The 25,007-nt window shown below is 40.2% G+C and overlaps 2 protein-coding genes across 4 annotated transcripts; one reads left to right on the top strand and one right to left on the bottom strand.

Annotated features, from left to right (window-relative positions):
* Positions 1 to 6,490: 6,490 nt before the first annotated feature.
* LOC120727979 lies at positions 6,491 to 24,193 on the top strand. 3 transcript variants are annotated; one of them, XM_040022599.1, is made up of 4 exons: positions 14,297 to 14,683; positions 18,232 to 18,409; positions 18,666 to 18,711; positions 21,401 to 24,193. In XM_040022599.1, exons 3-4 carry the CDS (start codon positions 18,704 to 18,706, stop codon positions 23,019 to 23,021), a joined length of 1,629 nt encoding a protein of 542 aa, XP_039878533.1. In that variant the 5' UTR covers positions 14,297 to 14,683; positions 18,232 to 18,409; positions 18,666 to 18,703; the 3' UTR covers positions 23,022 to 24,193. The 3 variants fall into 3 exon arrangements, with proteins under 3 accessions (XP_039878535.1, XP_039878533.1, XP_039878534.1); XM_040022601.1 differs by lacking the exons at positions 14,297 to 14,683; positions 18,232 to 18,409; positions 18,666 to 18,711 and adding exons at positions 6,491 to 6,504; positions 11,718 to 11,723 and having other exon boundaries at positions 21,520 to 24,193; XM_040022600.1 differs by lacking the exon at positions 14,297 to 14,683 and having other exon boundaries at positions 17,562 to 18,409.
* Positions 8,003 to 9,142, bottom strand: LOC120727985. The gene has a single exon (XM_040022609.1). It carries the CDS (start codon positions 8,777 to 8,779, stop codon positions 8,045 to 8,047), a length of 735 nt encoding a protein of 244 aa, XP_039878543.1. The 5' UTR covers positions 8,780 to 9,142; the 3' UTR covers positions 8,003 to 8,044.
* Positions 24,194 to 25,007: the final 814 nt, after the last annotated feature.

Genomic DNA, 25,007 nt, shown 5'->3' with positions numbered 1-25,007 from the left:
AAGTTGCATTTAACTGTGATGTTTCCTCCTTCCTCTGCTCTGTGGGTGAGAGTTTGTGCTTTGACCAAACCAGTGTTTCCATCCTGAAGTGCTGCTGAAAGGATGAACAATCATAAGTTACAATCTTCTTATATGTTAAACTAAGACAGATGGTTGTCACTGTGTTGTTCCTCTTCAGTATATGAAATAAAGAATAAGTCAGTGTTGCTTAAGGAGCTCTACTAAGATGTTCAGAAGGATAGAGAAAAAAATGTTTTATTGCAGACTAAATGTACAATAAAAATTCAAAAAGTCATTTCTGGGGTTAAAAGTGAAATCAAAATGATTTGCACAATGCAGTGATGCAAAAGCAGAAGTTTGTGTAAACCTTTAAATTCGACGTATGTTTATATTTCAGGGTTTTATCTTTTTATAAATATTAAAAAGTGTCCTTTCTCTGAGCTGCATGTTTGAGTGACTCTTTTCCAAACACTCAGTTTAATCGCAGAACGAAATCATTTGTATGAGAGAAAACAAAGAAGTGAAGCAAGTTGTAAAGCCAGCTGATTACATACAAATGACAATAAAGTGAAGGTAAATAAAAGCTAGAACAGAGAAAGTGACAGAAATAAGAAGAGAATTTACTCACTGAGGAAGATGAAGCAGAGCAAAGTGTGTTTCATCTCAGAGCTCTGATGGTTTAATGCTGCTTCTCTTCTTCTTCACTTCAAACCAGGAACTTCTTACTTCTCTTAATGACGAGGTCACGCCTTCTAAAGACACACACACACACACACGCACGCGCGCGCGCGCACACACACACACACACACACACACACACACACACACACACACACTATTGCAACAGTGTTTCTTTATGGCTCAAAAGAAACTGACTGCTTGAGGTTTACTAAACTACAATTATACATTATTAGTTATAAACTAGACTTTCTCATTGTGCTAAAATGCTGTCAGTCCTCCATTTTCATCAGATCAAACACAACACTACAATCTTCCTAAAGGCTATTTTTGCATCTGCTCTGCAAAAATGTTCTTCACAGAGGCATATCTGGAACTTTTGATCAAAATAACGCACCGTTGTTTAACTATTTGGTCTCAACACATTATGTCTGATGAAACAGACATAAAAATAACAAATGAATGAAAGTCAGTCAAAAACTTTGGAAACTAAAGAGGGGCAGTATGCAAACAAACAATATTAGAGAGAGATATTATACCCCTTATGTCAAACTGAGTGATTTATCCCCCCCCCCCCCCAAGTGATTTATGGCCCCCAATATATTATTCATTAGCTCAGGAAGTAATGAAGGAAGTAATAAAAATATGATATTCATAAAAATATGATATTCATAAAAATATATTTATCAAAAAATATGCTAGTTCATAGCTCATTGCTTCCGCCCCACCCCCTAAAAACAACTAATTGATTATTTAGAAAGTTTCTTATATATCAAATAGCATTCTTTTATTTTTTAAGCCATTAAAAAGTTTTTACTTTTTATGCTCAAAAAACGCCATCTGGTGGTGGGTTAGTGTGTGTGTGTGTGTGTGTGTGCGCGCTCGCGCCCGAGGCTGTGTGTGTGGGCGCTCGGGGGCTGTGCTTATGTGTTTAAAAATCTGTTAAACTACATTAAAATTGTTTAGTTAAACTTGTGCTTTTGTAACGTTCAGTATGGCCGGAAATACAGGCTGCATGCCTTGGGGCAAAACTTTATTTCGATTTATATGCATTTGTAGATTTAGAATAAAACTCATAGTCAGAAAAAACTCTCGCGATCACCTAACCCTAACCCCCATCCTTAGACACATAAGCAGGGAAAACTCCTTTAAAAACCCTCCACGTTTTCTCCAAAACCCTAGAATAACTTGTTAGCTACCCTCTATTCCCAAAAACCTTATATTCGAAAACAGGGCAAAAATCCTTAGTCTTTTTTCTTCAAAACCACCCCTCTTACCAGCAACCTCTAAAATTCTAGGCAGAGTCTAAGTTCTACCTCGCTCTTAATCGCACCGACCCGCAACCGCTTCCAGAGCACAATTTGTCCTGCTTGTTCGCTCCCCGCTCAGCTCCCGAATGCTGCTTACCTCGTTTGAAAATTTCCACTGGAGACCAACTCCGCCTAAGGTCGCCCCCCTGCCAATCACATAACAATGGCACGGCTCCCTTCACACCCCGCTTAGCCAATCGGCTGCAGGTCTGATTTACCTTCTCAGCGATAGGTTTATTCTCTTACCGCATTCAGGATAAATAATCTACCATTTCACCTTAAATTTAAGGTTCTACAAGTTTTTTTGCCATGCCCCAGGTGTGATTATTCCTCCGTTTAGACAATAAGTATCTTCAATATTCATGCAGATTCTGCTGGAAGACCCGTCTCTGCTAACAGTAAGAAAATAAATATACTGATAGGTTTGTAGGTTGATTCGCTGGAACGTTCAAGACAATTTAATTACACAGCAAAAGCAAGACACAAGTAGGCAAAATTCTTTGTGTTACTCATGCATGAGGGAGAGAACCACGACAAGCGCAGTTCCTTTGCTTGACCCCATCGCTCTCGTCCGCTCCCCCGTAACACTGCTCTTTTATTGAGGTTACATGAATATACATAGATTCATTAACATATGACGTCTACATACACACAAAGAGTACCTTGCCTTTGCGTTGTGTCCCCCCATAAAGACTTCCCTAAACCTGCTGGTCTGGAAGTCCAGCAGTTCATCTAAACCATAGGTGGCCAAATTTGGCCCGCGAAGCCATACCAAATGACTATTAGAGCTGGCCTACTGGTATCATTCATGCAGACAGACAGACAGACAGATATAGTTTAGTATTAAACTTTGCTTGTTCCATATTCAGTTTTTCAGCAAAACGTGTTCGAGTCCATAAGAAAAGATGCATTCTCATATCTGGAGGAAGATTTTTTTCTTCAATAAATATTAAAGTTAGCCCGCGACTTTGTTCCAGATTTGAATTTTGGCCCACTGTGTATTTGAGTTTGACACCCCTGATCTAAACAAAAGGCACTTAGACTAAAACTGACACATGCCACGTTTATCCTACCACAATAAGAGAAGGTACGACCTCTCCCATGCTCCCAGGGTGTGGGTGTGAATGCCAGAACACTCTGGAATGCACACAAACTCTTTGCAGACTATTAAGGATCAAACCTCTACCAACATAACATTGATTATACAACTCTAAGCATATATGAGTAGATATTTCAAAGCATAAATGACAATCAACAATACAAATCTAACATGTACACTTTAGGACTAGGGGTAAATGCATCAATAACAATTTAAAATGTATAATTTACAGTTGGGTACCTACCACGGGTCACAATATATTTAAAATAGGACAGAGCCGTAGGCGCACAGTCAGTTAAAAAGGGTTTAATTTTCAAAATGAAAGTAACAATGTAACAGCGGCACCTAAAACCAATTAAAAACTTTACTTTATTAAAAATGATAAAACTGTATGATTGCCCGTAAGACAGGATAAGTGCTGCGGGGAACCGTTTAAGAACAAATCGACATAGCACACAGGTTAAAAAGGGACAGCAATTCACACATAACCCCAAATGGGCAAGACACTATAGAAAAAGGCAACTCTTCAGTGCCGTCTTTACTCAGGCCCACCGCTTTGCATGCAAAAGTGGCGAGACAAAAAAAAACAAAAACAAAAAAAAAACAAACAATTTATTTTCCCACGCACCGCCTGCAACACACACACACACACACACACACACACACACACACACACACACACACACACACACACACAAAAGGGTTAAAACACTGAAAGAATCAATATCTGTGGTGCCTACTGATCAGTGGCGGCTGGCCCATAGGGGGCGCTCGGGCTCCGCCCCCCCAAATGTGGAGGAGTAAAAATATATATTTTTAAAAAATTCATCAATGATAGTTTTACTATGTGTGTGCCCATATACAGCCAGGCGTATTTTAACATTTTCACCAGCTGACTCATTAAAGTTCAACCAACAAACGGTGTTTTTCTTCTTCTGGGGCGCTCGTCAAAGCGCCCTTGATATGCAGCGAAATAGCCTATCATTAAATGGTTGCCAGGGGAAAATAATAAATATTTGACCTATCAGCGTCGCTGAATTAAATGGTTTGGGGGCGCTTAAAATTGCGCCCCTGCAGAAAACGCGCGAAGATTTGCTGTTCTAGAATTTTACCTCAGTCAGTAGCCTAAGTGAGCTATAAGGTCAGAGAGAGACGATGGCAGCGGTATTGTTAACGGTTGAGGCACAGCCTCCCCCAAATTCGGTTAGATCGCTTCTAACCTACCCTTTTGCCAGAAGGACAATGGCAGAAAAACTGCAAGTTAAAGAGTTGGGACCTGACAAGCCCGAAATTCAACTAACCCAGGCAACGAAGGAGAAGTCAAAAGCATACAACAGGACTTTTTGTCGGAGTTGGTTCCAGCGCAAGTCGTGGCTGACAGGCTGTGCATATTGATTTATATGATGCAGCCGGCTTTATATTGTTGCTTGATTACACCACACAACATTGGATTGATGTAGCCTAAGTAATGAGTAAGTGGACACATTCATTTTTGCTTAAAGGCTACTGGATGCTAATTTCTTTCGCTTTCTACCTGTAACTTATGTAGCTAGAGGAAAGCTTTCTGTTGTGTGTTGCCATCTAGTGGGCATGAGGTATCACTGTATGAGTTAATCACCTAGCAACAAATTAAAATTGTGTTGTTTGATGTACTCATTAAATGGGTCATTTTAGTCGATATCATAAAAATTGCCCCCCCTGAGATTTTTTTCAGGAGCCGCCACTGCTACTGATACAGAAAAATGAAACAAGAAACAAACAATCGACAGCCGCAGCAGTCAGTCTATCGAATTACACCAGGTTAAAACAGTTTAAAATTCAGTGACGTGTCGGGTCCTTTGCCCGCAGCCAGAAATCCACTTGGCAAAGCAGCAGCTCGGTACTCTGTAAATAAAAGGCAGGAGATCACTTACGCTGGACAATAAAACAGGAATATTCCTCAACTGTATTGTTTTTGTTACCGGTCCACAAGTTCGCGTCACACCCTAATAAATGTGGGTCAGTGGCGGTGAAGTCCACTACACTGTTCTCACAGCAATGTTTCCCACCTACAAGGGTGCAAATAACTGTAAATTAGTGATTTGACGTTCTGTATCGAGGCTTCAAAGCTTGTGTCGAGTAATTTAGGGGGCATTTCCGCCATGCTCCTCCCATAAAACCCCATTTATGGGAGGAGCTGAAAATGATGACGTCCGAAGCCACGCTGCCCGGCTGTACCACGTGACTGATTCATGAAGCGGTTCGAACTTTGCCGCGAGCTATGACAGCGATATAAACCCCTCAGACTCCATTCAAAATGTAGGTGTTCGATGGAGAGTTGCGGTTAGTGAGAGTTTGGAGACAGTTTGGAGGTTTAGGAGAGTGAGGAGAGAAAGTCAGTGTGCAAAATGCCACACTCTTCAAATTCATGCCAACTAATATTTTTATGTCCAGTAGGTGTCCTACTAGAGCAAATGAAGCTTCAAGACGCTTTGCGCTGCGGTGAACCAATTGGATGAAAAGCTTCAGTGCTTCATGAAGCTTCATCTGCCCATCACTACTGTAAATCTCTGCCAACAGCCAGAGCTCAAGTGGTACATTTTTGTGTAACCTACCTACCGTTCTAACAGAAGTTGAGGGGGACCCACATCAAGCTTTCATGGAAAGAAATTAAAAACATCAAATTGCCCAACTTGGACCAAGCACTCGCAGCTTCAGGTTTGCTGAGGAATACCTAATTGCCCACACCTGAGCTTATGAAAGGAGCAAAGACCAGCTCCACCCACCAGGGGCGGTTCCCAGACTCAGGTCTCACCTGTCACAATATGATTTAAATTCTCACACACAACCTGTCGAAAGGGGAGGGAGACATGCTGCTTCCAAATACAGCGCATTTCATTCATAATGATGTAAATCCAAGCCCATTATGTATTCATGATTTGAATCCTGGGTTGTGTGAAATCTCAGAAATGCACCTTAGACAAAATGAATCTGTGAACTAACGTGTAGGTCTTTAGGTTATGTTGTGGTGATCCTTGGGTTGGGGGATGGGTGTTCATACTGGAGTGCAAAATTAAAACCAATGGAAGATGGACAAGTTCAAAGCCATCAGGTGCTCAGTTTAGAAAAAAGAGAAAAGAAGAGGAAGAGAAACGAGAAAAAGATACAGGTAAGCAGATGTGTCATTGGATAATGGCAGGTCATCCTGAAACAATCAAAGGCAGAGGGAGTGTTCGCCCGGGGCGCCAAACAGGCTAGGACAGCCACTGTCTGTTCACAAGTTTCTGGATTTATTTTTTTTATAAGAAAAAGAGTGAACTTTATTTTTCCATGTTTGGCAATTCACATTTTGTTGAACTTGTAACTTTTTTGAAGAAGTGGTGCAGACTAATGAAGCAGTTTAGGGACAAAAGTTACAAATAGTTATTTGAAATGAAAGTTGTTTATTTAAAACTGAAAAAATACTGAAGGATTCATTGTGAATGACTTTACTATCTAAATAAAGTTGAAGCTAGGCTTGTCTGTCATTGTATCCTGTGAGATGGGGCGTGAAAATATTCCTTCCTGCCATGTGGGGAATGATATAAGAAGTTGAGAACCACTGGGTTAAAGTGAGATTTAGCAGGTGAGGAAACCCTAAAACTACGAGTGCTAAACAAGAAGAGTTCCCAGATGGTACAGTGGACACATGTGTGACTCCTATGAATAAAGTATCTTTCGTTCAGTTTAACGAGTGAACCGTCAGCTCGTTCAAACACACGTTAAAGTCCGTTTGGCTCAACACCACTGAACAGAGGCAGCAATATACAGTGGGGCAAAAAAGTATTTAGTCAGCCACCGATTGTGCAAGTTCCCCCACTTAAAATGATTACAGAGGTCAGTAATTTGCACCAGAGGTACACTTCAACTGTGAGAGACAGAATATGAAAAAAAAAAAAATCCATGAATCCACATGGTAGGATTTGTAAAGAATTTATTCGTAAATCAGGGTGGAAAATAAGTATTTGGTCAATAACAAAAATACAACTCAATACTTTGTAACATAACCTTTGTTGGCAATAACAGAGGTCAAACGTTTACTATAGGTCTTTACCAGGTTTGCACACACAGTAGCTGGTATTTTGGCCCATTCCTCCATGCAGATCTTCTCGAGAGCAGTGATGTTTTGGGGCTGTCGCCGAGCAACACGGACTTTCAACTCCCGCCACAGATTTTCTATGGGGTTGAGGTCTGGAGACTGGCTAGGCCACTCCAGGACTTTCAAATGCTTCTTACGGAGCCACTCCTTTGTTGCCCGGGCGGTGTGTTTTGGATCATTGTCATGTTGGAAGACCCAGCCTCGTTTCATCTTCAAAGTTCTCACTGATGGAAGGAGGTTTTGGCTCAAAATCTCACGATACATGGCCCCATTCATTCTGTCCTTAACACGGATCAGTCGTCCTGTCCCCTTGGCAGAAAAACAGCCCCATAGCATGATGTTTCCACCCCCATGCTTCACAGTAGGTATGGTGTTCTTGGGATGCAACTCAGTATTCTTCTTCCTCCAAACACGACGAGTTGAGTTTATACCAAAAAGTTCTACTTTGGTTTCATCTGACCACATGACATTCTCCCAATCCTCTGCTGTATCATCCATGTTGTTACGGCCCTAGCAGGGCCTCCTCCTGAGGGTGCCTGTGTGGGCGTGTCCCACTACCTCCTGCCTGAGATGCCACCTTTCCCTCCGGCGCAGCTGACTCCCATCAGCAATTAAGGGTATTTAAGCCCCGTGCAGGGTGAGCTCTGGGCCAGAGTGCCATTAGTGTGGTTACAGCTAGTGAGCTGAGTGTTTTGGGGTGTTTCCAGCTAGTGAGCTGTGTTTTTGTGGTTTTATAAGAGCAATAATACACAATAGTAATAATTTGAATGGGTAACCAAATGCCTTGTTCTCAGCTGATTTTCTTCCCGGTCTGTCATGTATTACTTCAAAACAATCCCTCTATGTGCGGACCCTCCGCTTATCATCAAACAGTTTGCGGACTGTGTAGACCTGTGTAAGAGCCACGCACAACATCACCACCACGCTGGCACACGACCAGAACGAGACTCTCCACAGGTTATCTTCCAAAAGGTTTCGGTCCCGTGCCTCGAAAGCGCGCAGCACCGTTTGCATCTGTCGGCTGCGCTCCAAGCGTTTGTAAAGAGATTCCATGGATTCCCTGATGTCTTCCAGTTTGTATTCAAGAAGGCTTCCCTCAGGCTCCTCTAAGTCCGCCCACTCATCATCTCCTCCCACATCGTTAACCTGGCTCGCAGAACACCACCTATCAAAGAGCTTTGCCTTCTCCCTAGCAAAGTCAAGGTAGGACTGACCCTGTGCCAACCCCAAACCTCGAAAGTTCTGCCTATAGGCTTCAGGTAGGAGTTCATGGGCTTGGAGGACAGCACTTTTAAGCTTTTCATAAACTAAGCAGTCCTCCATTGACAAAGCAGAACAAACCTCCTGAGCCTTACCTGTCAACTTACATAGTAACATCACGCACCACATGTCCTGAGGCCATTGCAGTGCGGTCGCTATGCGTTCAAAGGCAATAAAGAAGCTATGAACATTGGACTCACAGAAAACGGGAACCAGGTGGATGTTATTGCTCATAAACGAGCCTCTGGACACCTGTTCACCAACAGATGTAGGCCCAGTGCTCGTCAGCTCCAGCTGATTCAACTGGAACGCCATTCCAGCCTGAAAAAAAACAAAAAAAAAAACACACCACCACACGCGCACCTGTGCCAATTCTCACAGGCTAGCCAACAATTAATGGTAACCGAACAACTTTTTCTCCTTGACCAACTTACCTTCTGCTACACACACCCATACAACACACGACCTACCCAGTTCCTGAGCACAACAAACTTGCCTACCTATCTTCTGGAGCGTGCTGGGCTCGAGGCGACTTGAAAGGCAGAACTTCAGTGACCGGGGCCCTGAATTGCCTACCCCCAACAGGGAACTAATCCCCGCCCAGGATTACTCCGAAAATAAAAAAGGCAAAACAACAAAAGAGTGCCCGAAGGAAGAACTTAAAACAAAGCTCAGCCGGACACTCACCTAACTAAACTGAGAAGTTTAATCTCTAAGGTGAACAAAGCAAGATAATCAAAAACCAATTCCAACTCAAAACTCCCTTTTCAACAATCCCGGACGAGCCCCCACTTGTTACGTTCCCCTGAGGGGTCTAGGCGGTGAGGGGGGAGTAAAAAAAAGTGACCGGGTCAGAAAAAGGAGTCAAGGAGGCAAAAGGGTTAAATTAAAGAGTTTTATTAAAGATTCAATTTATACTAACTAAAAGAGACGGACAAGCCGCTATCACCATCAAACACAAACAAAACACAAACAAAACACAAACAAAACACAAACAAAACACAAACAAAACACAAACAAAACACAAACAAAACACAAACAAAACACAAACAAAACACAAACAAAACACAAACAAAACACAAACAAAACACAAACAAAACACAAACAAAACACAAACAAAACACAAACAAAACACAAACAAAACACAAACAAAAACTCAGGCGTTGGTCAAATAAAGCAAAAAGTCAAAAGGAAAACACAGCTCACTAGCTGGAAACACCCCAAAACACTCAGCTCACTAGCTGTAACCACACTAATGGCACTCTGGCCCAGAGCTCACCCTGCACGGGGCTTAAATACCCTTAATTGCTGATGGGAGTCAGCTGCGCCGGAGGGAAAGGTGGCATCTCAGGCAGGAGGTAGTGGGACACGCCCACACAGGCACCCTCAGGAGGAGGCCCTGCTAGGGCCGTAACAATGTGCTCTCTGGCAAACTTCAGACGGGCCTGGACATGCACTGGCTTCAGCAGCGGAACACGTCTGGCACTGCGGGATTTGATTCCCTGCCGTTGTAGTGTGTTACTGATGGTGACCTTTGTTACTTTGGTCCCAGCTCTCTGCAGGTCATTCACCAGGTCCCCCCGTGTGGTTCTGGGATCTTTGCTCACCGTTCTCATGATCATTTTGACCCCACGGGATGAGATCTTGCGTGGAGCCCCAGATCGAGGGAGATTATCAGTGGTCTTGTATGTCTTCCATTTTCTGATGATTGCTCCCACAGTTGATTTTTTCACACCAAGCTGCTTGCCTATTGTAGATTCACTCTTCCCAGTCTGGTGCAGGTCTACAATACTTTTCCTGGTGTCCTTCGAAAGCTCTTTGGTCTTCGCCATGGCGGAGTTTGGAGTCTGACTGTTTGAGGCTGTGGACAGGTGTCTTTTATACAGATGATGAGTTCAAACAGGTGCCATTCATACAGGTAACGAGTGGGGGACAGAAAAGCGTCTTACAGAAGACGTTACAGGTCTGTGAGAGCCAGAGATTTTCCTTGTTTGAGGTGACCAAATACTTATTTTCCACCCTAATTTACGAATAAATTCTTTACAAATCCTACCATGTGGATTCATGGATTTTTTTTTCACATTCTGTCTCTCACAGTTGAAGTGTACCTCTGGTGCAAATTACTGACCTCTGTCATCATTTTAAGTGGGGGAACTTGCACAATCGGTGGCTGACTAAATACTTTTTTGCCCCACTGTAACATAGCTAACATTAACAGTGCAGTGAATCCTGCTTGTGCCGTGATATTCAGGACTGCAAACTGAGCAGCATCACTGACTTACAGCTTGTTGTGTTTGTGGATATATGACTGACTTTAATCATCCATAAAATGATCACATTCTCTGTATGATTAAGGTCAACTTTTTAAAGTAAAGGCTTTAAGCTTTTAAGTTGACGCTGAAAGTGCTAAAATCACTAATTTCACATACCTTTGCCGACATGAGGCCAACAGTGATGTTTTAATGTTCTTTGTTACTAAACATTTGCACATAAATAGGCGACATAATATTCAGTACTTTTAAAAGTTTACTCTTCGGCTGCCCCACTTCAGCCATCCACCTTTTTTTCCAAAAAAAAAGGTTCCACAGCTATGAATTTTGCGATAGTTTGGGCCATGAAGGATATACCCGACCCATCCTTCAAATCTGGGGAAATGAAGGATGTATGTGTCAGCCGCATTTGGAGCAGCCTTCGAATTGGGACAGATGCGATGAAGGCTTTCCCCAGTGCCTGTGACCATGCCTTTGACTTGTATCAGGGTAGCCAGCCTCTTGTGGGGTCGACTGCTAAGACTAAGAATTATATGCAATCTCTAGAGTCTTTTATGTATTTATTTATTAATATCTGTTTGTGATACTTAAGATGGCGGTCCCCAACCCCCGGGCTATGGACCGGTACCGGTCTGTTAGTCATTTGGTAGCGGGCTGCGAGAGTTGAGGCTTGGGTGTGAAATTTATGGTTTTCAGGGTTTTTACTTGTTTTTTATCACTTTTTAAAATAGTTTTTATCATTAACTTGGTTTCCCTGTGTCTTTTCTCGTGTGTTATGAATACATCTTCTTTTTTTGTTACCGGTACTGGTTTTATTTTGTTGCATTTATCCACGACACCTTAAAGGCCAGTCCGTGAAAATATTGTGGAACATAAACTGGTCCGTGATGCAAAAAAGGTTGGGGACTGCTGACTTAAGATATTACATTATGCTGTAGTTCCTGTAAAGGAAGATGCACCAAAACCAGAAAAACCTGCTTCAGGAAGAGGTGGAGCTACATGTAAAAAATGAAGTAAACTGAGCTTTATGCACACAACACTCCTGACTCCTCCCACTTGCTGCACAAAGCCACTGAGTATAATCTGGCTGATTCCTGTAAAGGGAGAGGCAGGAAACACAGATAAACAGCGTCAAGAAGAGCTGGGCCCTGTTTCAGAAAGCTGGTTTAGTGCAAACTCTGAGTAAGTATACCCTGAGTTAACGAAAACTCTGGGTTTTCAGTTTCACAAAGCGAATTTAGATTAATTCTGAGTGAGTTACTATGACGACACACTCCGTGAAGCTAACCTGCCCCCTAGCAGGTTTACTTCAACTAACCCTGACTTTCTCCGCCTCTTTGTCGGAAACCTGACTGTAGGAAGTGTCAGACATGGCGTGCCCCTTCCTTGAAGAGCCAGTAGATGTTGAAGCCCAAATTCTCTGCAGAGCTCTCCGCCGGGAGAGAGTGATTAGAGCGCGTTTGGACATTTTATCATTTCCTGATGATCTCCTGTGTGAACGTTACCGTTTTTCAGCACAATCTATAATTTATTTGAATAACATCCTCAGGCCTAATATTGCTCATGTGACACATCGCGGACATTCTCTCAGTTCTGTACATATTATTTGTATTGCACTTCGAGTTTTTGCAAACGGGAGCTTTCTGTATAATATTGGTGACGCTGAGCACGTTTCCAAGGCTACCGTCTGTCGGGCAGTCAGGAATGTTACAGTTGCACTGAAACGTCTCCTGTACTCGTTTGTGGTGTTCCCCGGTCATAGACCCACAAGATTTATCAAAGAGGGATTCCACAAAATTGCAGGTATCAGGATGAACAAAACTTAATCCATGATGTGGTGATATTTGAACTACTACTTAAATTTTACATTTATTCCCACGGTTCCCAGGCGTGATTGGCTGTATAGATGGCACTCACATTCCAATCATTGCTCCTTCAGTAAATGAAGGAGACTATGTGAACAGGAAGTCTTTCCACAGCATTAATGTACAGGTACATAGTTCCCTGTAGCATTTCAAACTAACATATTATTTCATTATAGTAATGGATGCTAATTTGTGTTCTCTGCACTGTGAAGATCATATGTGATGCTGCCAACATTATCACAAATGTGGAAGCCAACTGCTCAGCCTCTGTGAGTGGTGGTGGTGGAGGACCCCCACCTGTTTTTCGGGCCTCCGCTTTTTTTCTAGTGGCCATAACGGGTCACATTTGAGCATACAGAGTAAGCAAATATGTACTTGTAATGTGCTCAGATAATTTCAATAAGTGCTTACAGAAAGAAAATTAATGTAGCCTCTAACTGCAATTGATTTACAAACAGACCAAGCACTATGGCTCATAATACAATTACACCTTACCTGTTTGGACTATATTTTTATATTTCATTTTTACTTGCTGCCAGGAACGTTTGGGGCCTGTTGGGTTGCACCTGCGCTCACATCACATCACAAAATAAAATGTATAAAATAAAAAATGAAAAATAATAAAATAACGTGTTAAATGGGTGGAAATCCCTAGATCAATGTTTAAATTAACACTCACGCATTGACTCTGTCGGCTATGTTTTGCCATGCATGCTCCTTTTCTTTTGCAGCTGAGGCTGTGTTACTTTTTTTCCGCAAAATTTGCATGTTATCGGCATATGCTGCCATCAGAATTTCGGCCTCAAGCGCTGTAAAATACATTGACCGCGCCTTCTTTCCCTCCGTCTCCATGGTGACTCGCTTAATCTGTGCTCCACTAATCAGGGCTTTATGTATCCTCGTGCGCGCGCTTAACTTGGGGTTAAAGCAACTCCGCGTTGATTGAACTAATTGTTATCAGCCTTTCTGAAACCGAATATTCCGAGTTGGACAGTTCGGGGTTACTCAACCCTGAGTATCGTTTGTCACTCTGAGTTTTCTAAACCGGCTTCCTGAAATAGGGCCCTGGAGTAACACCAGAAAAACAAGGTAATTTTCCAGAAGTTAAAGTAAAAGTGTGAGAGAGCAGCAGCAGAGCAGCAGTCAACTCCTGTTTGTCTCTAAAAGAAGACTCACTGGAGTCCATCAGGTTTCTCTCAACAACAGTGACGAGTGCAATTTCCTTTTTCTACACAAATCTTTAGTTCACTCTGTTCATTTCATGCTGACTCAGCACAATAACATTGGTTCCATAGAAATCTGCTCATGTAGCCACAGATCAACTGTAGAAACATCGAGCTGCTGTTTGAAACAGACTCACTGTGGTAGTGTTCAGGTCTGTGGACTCAATCTGTGTGCTTTAGACTTCAGGCTGATTCCACATTTCCTGTTCTAATTACGCTTTCTTCATCACTTTCTGCTCTTATTTTTTTATTTATCACTTCATGCTCTTATTACTGCTTATTCATCACTTTTTGCTCTTATTAGTTTAATCATCACTTTCTGATTTTATTAGTGTTTATTCATCACTTTCTGTTCTTATTACCATTAATTCATCACTTCCTGCTTTGAATACTGTTTATTCATCAATTCCTGCTCTTATTACTCTTTACTCATCACTTTTTGCTCTTATTAGTTTAGTCATCACTTTCTGTGTCATGGATGCTGTGTGGCAGGCAAGCAGGAGTGGTGGACCCAAAATGCAGAACTCAGACACGGAAGTGAAACTTAAAGCGCAGCTTTATTGCTGGAGAAAAATATCGTACAAACTAAACTCACCAAAAGAAAACCAAAAGTCAGAACAGAGGAACCAAGGACTGAAACGCTGGAAAAGAAATACTAAACTGGAGAAGGAGACTAAACACTAGGAACATAGAAGCAGAACACACAGCTAGTTGAGGGTACGACGCGACAGGGCGCACAGGAAAACACAGGGCTTAAATACACAGATGGCAGTAATCAAAGGATGAGAGACAGGAGGGGAACACACCTGGGAGAAATCACAGCTGACGTCAGCCCATCAGACAGACCTTAAACTTCAAAAGGTAAAAAAAAACCCCAGTAATGAGCAGTCACTGCAGTCTTTGTTTCTACTTGTTCATGTTTCTACAGTTGAATCACTGTGGAGATCATTTTAAAGTCTCTTAGTGCTGGTTTTCATCTTTGCTTTTTTTCATCTTTGTGTTATACCTGAATACTGTGAAAAACACCAGAAATACCTCCAACATGCAATTAAGTTGCACAAATGTAATGTCTTTGCAGAGCAATGGAGAACTGTGTGAGAATTTATGTCACATACGACTAAAAGTTTAAGTTAACTTTTTTTTTAGATAAGAAAAATTTCAGGGTTAACAAAATCATAGTTTAGTGGCCACCCGAAGCTTTTAGTTTGGTGCAGAAAAAGGAAATCCTGTGAGTTTCTTCTGAATTTCAGGATCGATTTTAAAGTTCTTTTATTGGTTTTTAAATGTCTTAATGGTCTTGGGCCTTCTTATCTCTCAGATCTGCTTTTACCATACGAACCCTCGCGGACCCTGAGGTCCTCTGGTACTGGCCTTTTGATTGTCCCTAAAGTCAGGACACATACTCACGGAGAGGCAGCTTTTCAGTGGTATGGTCCTCGTCTGTGGAACAGCCTGCCGGAGGAGCTCAGGGCCGCAGAGAACGTACATGTTTTTAAGAACAGGCTCAAGACCCACCTTTTTAATTTAGCTTTTACTTAGCGTTTATTTATTTTTTATGCTTATTTATTCTATCCTGTTATTCTATTATTAATTTAGGATTTACCTAATATTTTTTGATTTTATTCTTATTCATTTTTTAATCTTCTTACTCTATTTATATTTATATTGTATCCTGTTCTTATTTATTTTATCATTTTACCCTGTATATATCGTATTGCGTCATATCTCCAGTGTTTCCTCGGAGGGCGCTCTCTGCACCGGGGCTGTTATTGACCGTGGCTGCTGGGTCTCTGGGGTCCTCTCAGCCTGGTTGGGGGGCTCCTTGGCCTCCCTCCTGCTGTGTGCCCAGCCCGGAGGCTGCGGTCTGTGACCGGCTCCCGGTGCAGACGGCTCTCTGTTATAATGTTTCCTCACTTGGCTCATGCGAGCCCAGCCCAATTTTTACTCTTTAAGTGTGCGCGTGTGTGTATGTGTGTGTGGGTGGGGGTGGGGGGATATATGTGTATTGAGAGTGTGGGGAGTGAGTTGGAGGGTGGGGTGGGCTGCTTTTAACTATGTAAAGCACTTTGTGCTACATTTTTTCTGTATGAAAAGTGCTTTATAAATAAAGATTGATTGATTGAAAGATTGAAACACCACTCCTGACTCCTCTCACTTCCTGCGCACATCACTAAATATAAAGTGGCTGATTCCTGTAAAGGAAGAGGCAGCAAACACAGACAAACAGCTGCAAGAAGAGGTGGAGCAACACCAGAAAAAAAGAAGTTCAAGGTAATTTTAGAGAAGTGAAAGTAAAAGTGTGAGAGAGCAGCACCAGAGCTGCAGTTGAGTCCTGTTTGTCTTGTTAAAACCTCCCAATTCTTTTGATCTTTGGGCTGAAGGAAGGACAATACTCGGTGTATAAATGCTCAATCAACAATCTTTTATTCCATACAAATCTTATTATTCCATACAACACTTTTGAGCATAAACCGTCCGGAGAGGAGCGCAGGATGGTGTCCGCCTGAAGTGTCTGAGCATTCCTCCCATTCTTATAGCTTCAGCCCCCCTCCACCTAGTCATAAAACCTAAACATTCACATTGTTTCTCTCTCTCAGTGAGCCGAAGTTATGACCTTGGCTTCCTGTGCAGTATGTTCTGTTCTTTTCTAATCAAACAAATAAGGCGATGACTCAGTATGTCTTATACCTCAGCAGTATAATGCATCATAAAACAATATCATTCATTCACAATAAATCAGCAGTCTAATGTAATACAAATCAGTTTAATAACTGTAATAGTTATCACCTCTTCTAAGTCAGGAGAATAATGCAAACTAAAACTACATAATGATTTCACCATCTTTAATTAGGGGTCTAAGATAATATAATAATCTCACAGTCTCTAAAAGAAGATTCACTGGAGTCCATCAGGTTTCTCTCAACAACAGTGGCGAGTGCACGGGCGCGTCACTGCAACCCCCCCTGGCTTCTGCTCTGCGGCTGCTGAGTGAGCCCTCATCTGGGACTCTCCTCAGCTCTTTCTGGGACAGTGGCGCGGCTGCCCCTCTGTTGGTCTTCCTTGGTCTCTTGTGTTCTGGGGGCCTCTGGATGTCTGGAGTTTTGATCTCCTCCATACCTCCTCCATGCCCTGGAGGACGGGGCTGTGGCCCCCCCACACCCTCTAGCAGATCATTACATGAAGGAACCTTTTAAAAAAAAACAAGCGCGTCCATGCTCACAGGTGTACACACGGGTGATCACACCCACAAACTACACCCTTTTTGGCTCCTACCTCAAAGCACACTGTGTTCTGTTGATCTTATGTGCTGCACAATAATGTTTAATATTTAGTATTTACTGTCATATTCCCATATATCATTGTGATGTTGTTTATTCTATTACTCTTGTTCTCTTCTGCTTGTTTTCTTTTTTCTTTCTCAGCAGGTGATCCAGGTGATCGATATATGCATTTTTTTCTTTTTTTTTCTGCTCATTCTGTTGGTTTTTGTCTTTTGCCCTTCTCCCCCGTCCCTCTTCTCAGCTGTTTCTCTTTCCCTCTTTCTTTCTCCCCTTCTTTCCCCCAGTCAAGTCTGTCCCGTATTCAGTAAGTGAAAATAAAATAAACAATAAAAGGTGAATCAAATGGACCATTATGGCAAGGCTGGGATGGTCAATTTGGTAAAGTAAATCTGTTGGGCATCTTTCTTTGCCTTTAGACAACAATTCTGATGGCAAAAGAGCCAAACGGGACAGGCAAAAAAACCCCAAAAAAAACAAAAAAAACAACAAAAAAAACAGTGGCGAGTGCAATTTCCTTTTTCTATACAAATCTTTAGTTCACTCTGTTCATTTCATGCTGACTCACCACAATAATAAGAATTTCACACAGGTTTCATGTTAGTTATTTATATTTTTACTGTCACATTACTTTTTAAAAAATGTAAACGTTAATTCACTTTTACTTTTGTTTATTTCAGTTATCAGTATTGTCCAGCCCATAATTGAGGACCAATCTTTGTTTGACTTGCATTTCAATGTTATGGAGCACTGGAGACTTTTTTTTTCATATTACGATTAGTACTTAACAATTTATGTACACACACAAGAAACAAAAGGATGGAAAACCACAAAGCAAAATTCACTGTAAAGCAAACCATTGTATATGTGTCACTATTTCCAAAGGCCCCTGATTCTGCCAGTCTGAAAAACAACCCTAAACTACAACTGAGTAATTGCTGTTTCCAAAAGTCTGCATTTTTAGAATTGTCCAGATGATTGGTTTAAACATAGTAATTGTCACATGTTAAATGAAAATTTGCAGTAAAATATGTTAGTGTGTATGTGCCGAAAGTTTACTTTCTACAGTTTTATTTTGCTGCAGGTCAACCTAATTTTTCCTTGGTTTCCTTTTTTTTTCTCTGTGTACAGGATGATGAGCAGTTCATTGGTTCTTTTTGTTAAAATGTGAAAAGAAAAAGTGTGACACAAGCAGAACAACAAAAGAAGATTCCTGGAGGAAGGAGAATTTGTGTGGTCTCTTCTCTGCTGAAGACTGTAAAAACACTGAATGCTTGCTGCTAGTCCTTAAACTGAGCCAACAACACAGGTAAAAATCATTTCAAGTGTAAGCCATTAAAGTTTTCAAGACTTTAGGTAAAAAGGTGATTTCAGCAAAACTAATTTATCTTGTTGCCTTTACCAAGACACTGTAGGTGTTGTTCCTCCGTAAAATATAGCTTAGTGAAATTATAGTAAATGTAGTTGTTATTAATGATAAAATTCATCCAATACAGAAACCTTTCAATTAATATCTTGTAGCTGACTGAACTGTTTGTTTTTGTTGTTGTTGTTTTTATCTACAGGCAATTGTTGCAGAATAAAGCTCCTTTTACAAGTTATCATGACAATGTGAGTAATATGAGATTAATTAAATCAAATCAAATCAATGTATTTATATAGCACCTTTCACTGGATAAAATCCACAAAGTGCTTCACAGTAATATAAAAACAGAAATACATAAAATACATCAATAATCAAACATACAGCACAAATCTAATTAAAAGCCAATCTAAATAAATGAGTCTTAAGCTGCTTTTTAAAAGAATAAATACAATCAAGGCAATGTACTGATGGAGGGAGAGCATTGCACAACCTAGGGGCCACCGCTCTAAAAGATCTATCTCCTCTGGTTTATGGGACTACCAACAGCCTTTGATTAGATGATCTCACGCTGTGAAAGGGAGCGTGGGGTTCTAAAAGTTCAGAAATGGAGGCAGGGGCATCACAATTCAAAGCTTTAAAAGTCAGTACCGAGATTTTAAAACTGCCTAATTATAAGTCCTAGAGTAACATGTACAAAAGAAAAGGAACAGGACCCAGAACTGAACCCTGCAGTACCCCATATGTCAGATCCTTAGAATGTGACATAAACTGATTTGCAAAAACACTAAAACATCTGTAGGAGAGGTAAGACTGAAACCACTTCAAAGCCAGACCGGACACACCGACTACGTCCCGGAGCCTGTTAACTACTAATCAAAGTGGGCACTTTGTTTAGCAGCAAACAATCCATTTTCTACCACTTGTTTGGGCAGTAATGTAAGCAGAGATGCCCAGACAACTGTATGTACACAAACAAAAAACAAAAGTATGGAAACTTTTGCTGTTTCCAAAAGTCTCAATTTAAAGAGTAGTCCTGACGATTGGTCTAAACATAGCAATTATTATATTTTAAATAAAATTTTGCACTAAAACATATTAGTATGTATGTTTTAGTGTCTTCCAGGGCGACACCAGTTAGACATGCCCTATCTTCCTCACCTAGGAGTACCCAGCAAGCATCCTGGTCAAATGCAATGGCTCAAATATGAAACCCACTCCTATTTTTAAACAAATACTTAATTTTTCTTCTGTACTTTTATCACTGAACACCACCCAGTGCATTTTAAGTATTGTCAATATTTGATTGATGTTCAGACTTTCAGCTGTCACTCAAGGGGTTTAACAAAAGGCCTATTCCTTTGTTATTTTATAACATTCTGCAGATAAAAGATCTAGAGTTGATTGCAAGCATTAAACTTGCATTTGCTATCTCTTTCCATTGGAACTCACAACATGAAAAAATCGGCTATATTGGTCGCTGATTTGTTTTTGTTTTGTTTTTAAATGTATATTTGTTATAGATGTTATATTGGTTTCACTGGTAAAAATAAATAATTGAAATGGGTATATATTTGTTTTTTGTTAAGTTGCCTAATAATTATGCACAGTAATAGTCACCTGCACACACAGATATCCCCCTAAAATAGCTAAAACTAAAAACAAACTAAAAACTACTTCCAAAAACATTCAGCTTTGATATTAATGAGTTTTTTGGGTTCATTGAGAACATGGTTGTTGTTCAATAATAAAATTATTCCTCAAAAATACAACTTGCCTAATAATTCTGCACTCCCTGTATCATGGTGTTTAATTTAAAATCCACTGCGGTGTTGTTACTGAAGCAAAATGACAAAAAAGTGTATTGTTGTAGACCAGAACCAGAAAATAATGATTATATAATATATTGTTTGGCGGAAAATAAGTGTTACTATAGCATGTAGTGTAGTGCAATAGAAGACAACTGCAGGGTACAATTCTCTTTTTGTTCAACTTACTTCACTGTCCAGAATGTTACAGTTATGAATGACATATTTCATTAATATATGCTCTGGTCTGTTAAATATTAAAGCCTAGATAAACATCCACTTTTACCTTCAAATTAAATATTAACAGCCACAAATTTAATTCAAGTCTGAAGAAGTGAACTGCAAAAACAGTAAAAACTGGACATACCAAAATTATAATAAGGGGGTTAGCAGCTGATTATTTAATACAGTTGACTCTGCAGCAGTGCCTGACACAGAACACATGGAAGACATCAAATATCATAGAGGGAAAAAACAGAAACATAATTTTCAATGCAAATATGGCAGTGATGAAATGTGCCTTTAGCTTGCTTAATCATGAAGCATGAACAACAAATGAAGCTGAATGCAGAGTTTGAAATAGAAGTTAATGAGCCATACAAACACAAAGAGTCGATTTCTACTGGGATGTGGGGACTGTTTTTTTTTTTTTTTATGAAGCAGCTGTCTGCTGCCGATTGTGTGAGGAGACCTGTCACTATCCTAGATGCACAATGGCCTGGAAACCAGAACACTGTGAGGCCCTGATTAAGCAAGTTTACTGATTTAGAAACAGTTTTCAGATTATTCTGATAGATTTGAGAGCCTTATAATATATTTATTCTTTCTGGTCTCTTTAAACTTGTACATATCCCAGCAGAATTTTTTTGTCCTAAAATGTAAAATCAGTGGCGTGCCATTGTATTATGTTCATGCCTAAGAGCAATAAAAGCAGGTTTATGTATTATTGTAGGGGATACCTTACAATATAGAGTGTCTTCAGGTGACTGTTGTTGTGATTTGGTGCTGTGTAAATAAAACGGAATTAAAAATTGGATTGAAAAAATTGAAACAGTAAGAAAAACTGCCCACCCACTTAGCACTTACAGTCTAATGATGCTTCTGCTCTGTTGTATTTCTTTTATGACAGGAATACTGGCTCATCAAAGTTCAACCACATTATTTCAAGGTGTGATAGGGTCTCTGACAGACCTCCTGTTCGCTATAGGGTAATGGCAAAGACGGACATGAGTGGACCTCTGAAAAAAGTTACTTTTGGTAAAAAACATCCAGAAAAGAGAAATAAAACCATCTTACTTGTGGGAGAAACAGGAGCAGGAAAATCTACTCTGATCAACGCTCTGCTCAACTACACCATGGGAGTGAAGTGGGAGGATGAAGTCTGGTTTGAGATCGTAGAGGATGAGAAGAGAGGTCAGTCAGAAAGTCAGACTTCAGATGTGATCGTGTACGAGATCTTTGGTTTTGAAGGTAAAACTCTGCCCTACTCTCTGACCATCATTGATACACCTGGATATGGAAGCACCAAAGGGACTGAACATGATGTCATCATCAATCAAAGATTATTTGACTTGTTTCGATCGCAGGATGGAGTTCATGAAATTGATGCAGTGGGTTTGGCAGTGAAGGCAACTGAATGCCGAGTGAGTGACCGCCTCCTGTACATCTTCAGTTCAATAATGTCTCTGTTTGGAAATGACATAGCGAAACACATTGTTCTCCTCATCACATACTCAAATGGAAGAAGACCTGAAAATGTTTTTCAAGCTCTTAAAGCTGCAAACATTGAATGTGCACAAAATGAGAATAATGAGCCTGTTCACTTCCTGTTTGATAACTACCAGCATGAAGTCCGGAATCAGCCAGGATACCCTGATGTTCCAGATACAACATCAGCATGTGGAATTGCAAAGTTAACAGATTTTCTGAAAAATACTGTTCCTCAAAAACTGGAGAAAACTGTGGAAGTTATAAAGGAACACATCAGACTGACAGCCTGCATCCAAAACCTGCAAGACCGCATTGAGCTGATCGAGCTGAAACGGAGAGAAATCAAAGAGATTCAGCAAGCTGTGAAGAAGCATGAACAAGAAATGAAGCTGAATGCAGAGTTTGAAATAGAAGTTAATGAGCCATACAAACACAAAGAGTCGATTTCTACTGGGATGTGGGGACTGTTTTTTTATGAAGCAGCTGTCTGCTGCCCATTGTGTGAGGAGACCTGTCACTATCCTGGATGCACAGTGGCCTGGAAACCAGCACACTGTGAGGTCATGAAAGGAGGACGCTGCACTGTTTGTAGCAGGAAGTGTCTCGCATCAGCTCATGTAAAAGAAAAATGGAGATATGTGAACAAGATAAAGAAAGTTAAGAAAACCCTGACAGGTGTAAAGGAGAAGTATGACAAGAACAAAGCAGCATCTTTGAAGGCATCTGCGATTTTGGATGATCTCCAAAAAGAAATTGATAATCTTGAAGCAGACAAGGAAAAGTGGATTGACATGGTTGTCCAACATGTTGAAACACTCAGTGAAATTGCTTTGAAAGTTGATTCAGTGTCCACTTATGTCCACTTGGACTACCTGACTAAGAAGATGAAAGAAAATGGAGACACAGAGAAGTTTCAGAAGCTGAAGGAAAAGATCTGTCAGGTCAATGAAGCAGTCCGCAGTGGGGTGAAGTATGCATATGATGGCATGTGTAAAATATTTGCAAAAAATAAAGAAAACAAAGAGGGCACTAACGTGTAGGTTCCCTAATCATCATATTTGAATGTTCATCACATCTGCAGATGTATTGTAGTTGTTTTTGGGGTGGGACAGAGCGAGATTCTAGTCCCCCCAGCTTACCTCTCATCACATCTGAGGCAGGATAAAAGGTCTTAACATCCAGCCTTTTATTTTAAAAGTAAAAAAAAAAAAAAAGGCTATAGAAAAAATAAAATAAAAATCATAGCACTTAATCATAGCAAAAGTGCTATGATTTTCTGTATCACTTTTAAAAGTGCTATGATAAAGTCTATATGTGGTTTTGCTCATAGTCATCTTTAGTCCTGATCAAAGATATAATCAAAGTACAAGTCTGATAAGTATGTTAAACGAGAAATTTGTTTAAGTAATGAAAATTATTGTAATGTCTGAAGTTTATGTGTTATTATCTGTCACCAACCCATCATTATATACTATATAATGATTATATATATAATATATATTATATTTTTTAAACTTCCTTTTGGTTTATTTCTGTTTTTAGCTTTTAGCTTTTCTGTGAAGCACTTTGTGATTTTTGTCTTGAAAAGTACTATACAAATAAAATTTTACTTACTTACTATATATGATTCTGAATAAGAGAAATTGTATTATGTTGAATCAAAGAAGTTCACTGTTGAAAATTCCAGCAGAGACATCAGAGGGATCGATCACTGCCCAAAATGTGGACTTGCAGATTTTGACTTTTTCTCTGCTCATTTTTGCTATGTTAGGTTATAAATTCAAGATTCAAGGATTTGTATTTCAATTGTTTTCCTGCTTGATTACAACTTCTAAGACTTTCCGCTGTTATCCAGTAGATTGTAAACTTGAGAAGATTTGGATTTCCACTGTATTCCTGGGATAATTAATATCAAAAGGATGCTTCTTTTCTGTTGGATTGTTATGCATTATCAGGGACTGTAACATCTAGTCCTTTTTACTGAATCAACACAGAACATTGAGATAAGCAGCGCTGTATGTGCCCATCTCTTCTGGAATCTCTCTCCTTTCAAAGACCAGAACAAACTCAGCTCAGAGTAGGTTATTTTGATTAGTATAAATCAACAAATTTAATTCTTTGGGTTTTGCTTTTGTTTGTTTGGACTTTTTGGCTTTTGCATTGCTCCTGCTAAATTGATCTAATAAAATATCCTGCATTAAAAAAGTCTAAATTGTGAACATTGCCTTTTTATCCATTTGTGAAACAGTAAAAGTAAAAATTAGAATATTAATAAAGCATAAAGAGGGGATTAGTATTCCAAGCCACTGAATTAAAGCCAGTCATAGTCCAGGAGCACTGATATATGGCATACGTATGGCATAGAAACTGAACATTTAACAGTGTTTCCTGAAAACCCTCTCTTGTCTGATCATTTCCTGATAACATTTAAATTTACAATAATTGATTGCACAGCGGTGGAGAGTAGACTTCATCACAGCAGACGTCTTTCTGAAAGCGCTGTAACTAAGTTTAAGAATGTAATTCACCCACTATTAACACCTTCAATGCCCTGTACCAACACAGAGCAGAGCAGCTACTTGAACGCTAATCCAACAGAGGTCAATTGTCTTGTTAATAAGATAAAAAAATAAATAAAATAGAGCCACAAATCAGAAGTACCTGACTCCGTGGTATAATTCTCAAACACGTACCCTAAAGCAGATCTGTGTTTGCTGGTGAAGAGGAGGTAAAAAAATACTGGTTAAACATCAGTTGGAGCATGGCTCTTTACTCTAGCTAGAAATCATTTATGGCATACATGTATGCCATAAATGATTTCTAGCTGTATGCCCTAAATGATCTCTAGCTGCAGCTAGAGATCATTTAGGGCATACAGCTAGAAACACAGATATGTAGAGCCAAATACTGTCAATAAGGCCTCTGCAATATTCTGAAGACAGTTAAACTTGTCAGGTAGTGATGTTCAGCAGGTGAAAATGCAAGCTCCATGAACATGCACAGCTGTGGATTCCAGCTGCTTCGAT

The sequence above is a fragment of the Simochromis diagramma genome, unplaced genomic scaffold (genome assembly GCF_900408965.1).
Source record: "Simochromis diagramma unplaced genomic scaffold, fSimDia1.1 OVJJ01000308.1, whole genome shotgun sequence".
Lineage (NCBI taxonomy): Eukaryota > Metazoa > Chordata > Actinopteri > Cichliformes > Cichlidae > Simochromis > Simochromis diagramma.
The sequence above is the reverse complement of the archived record's forward strand: the minus strand, read 5'-3'. Positions and strand labels throughout refer to the sequence as shown.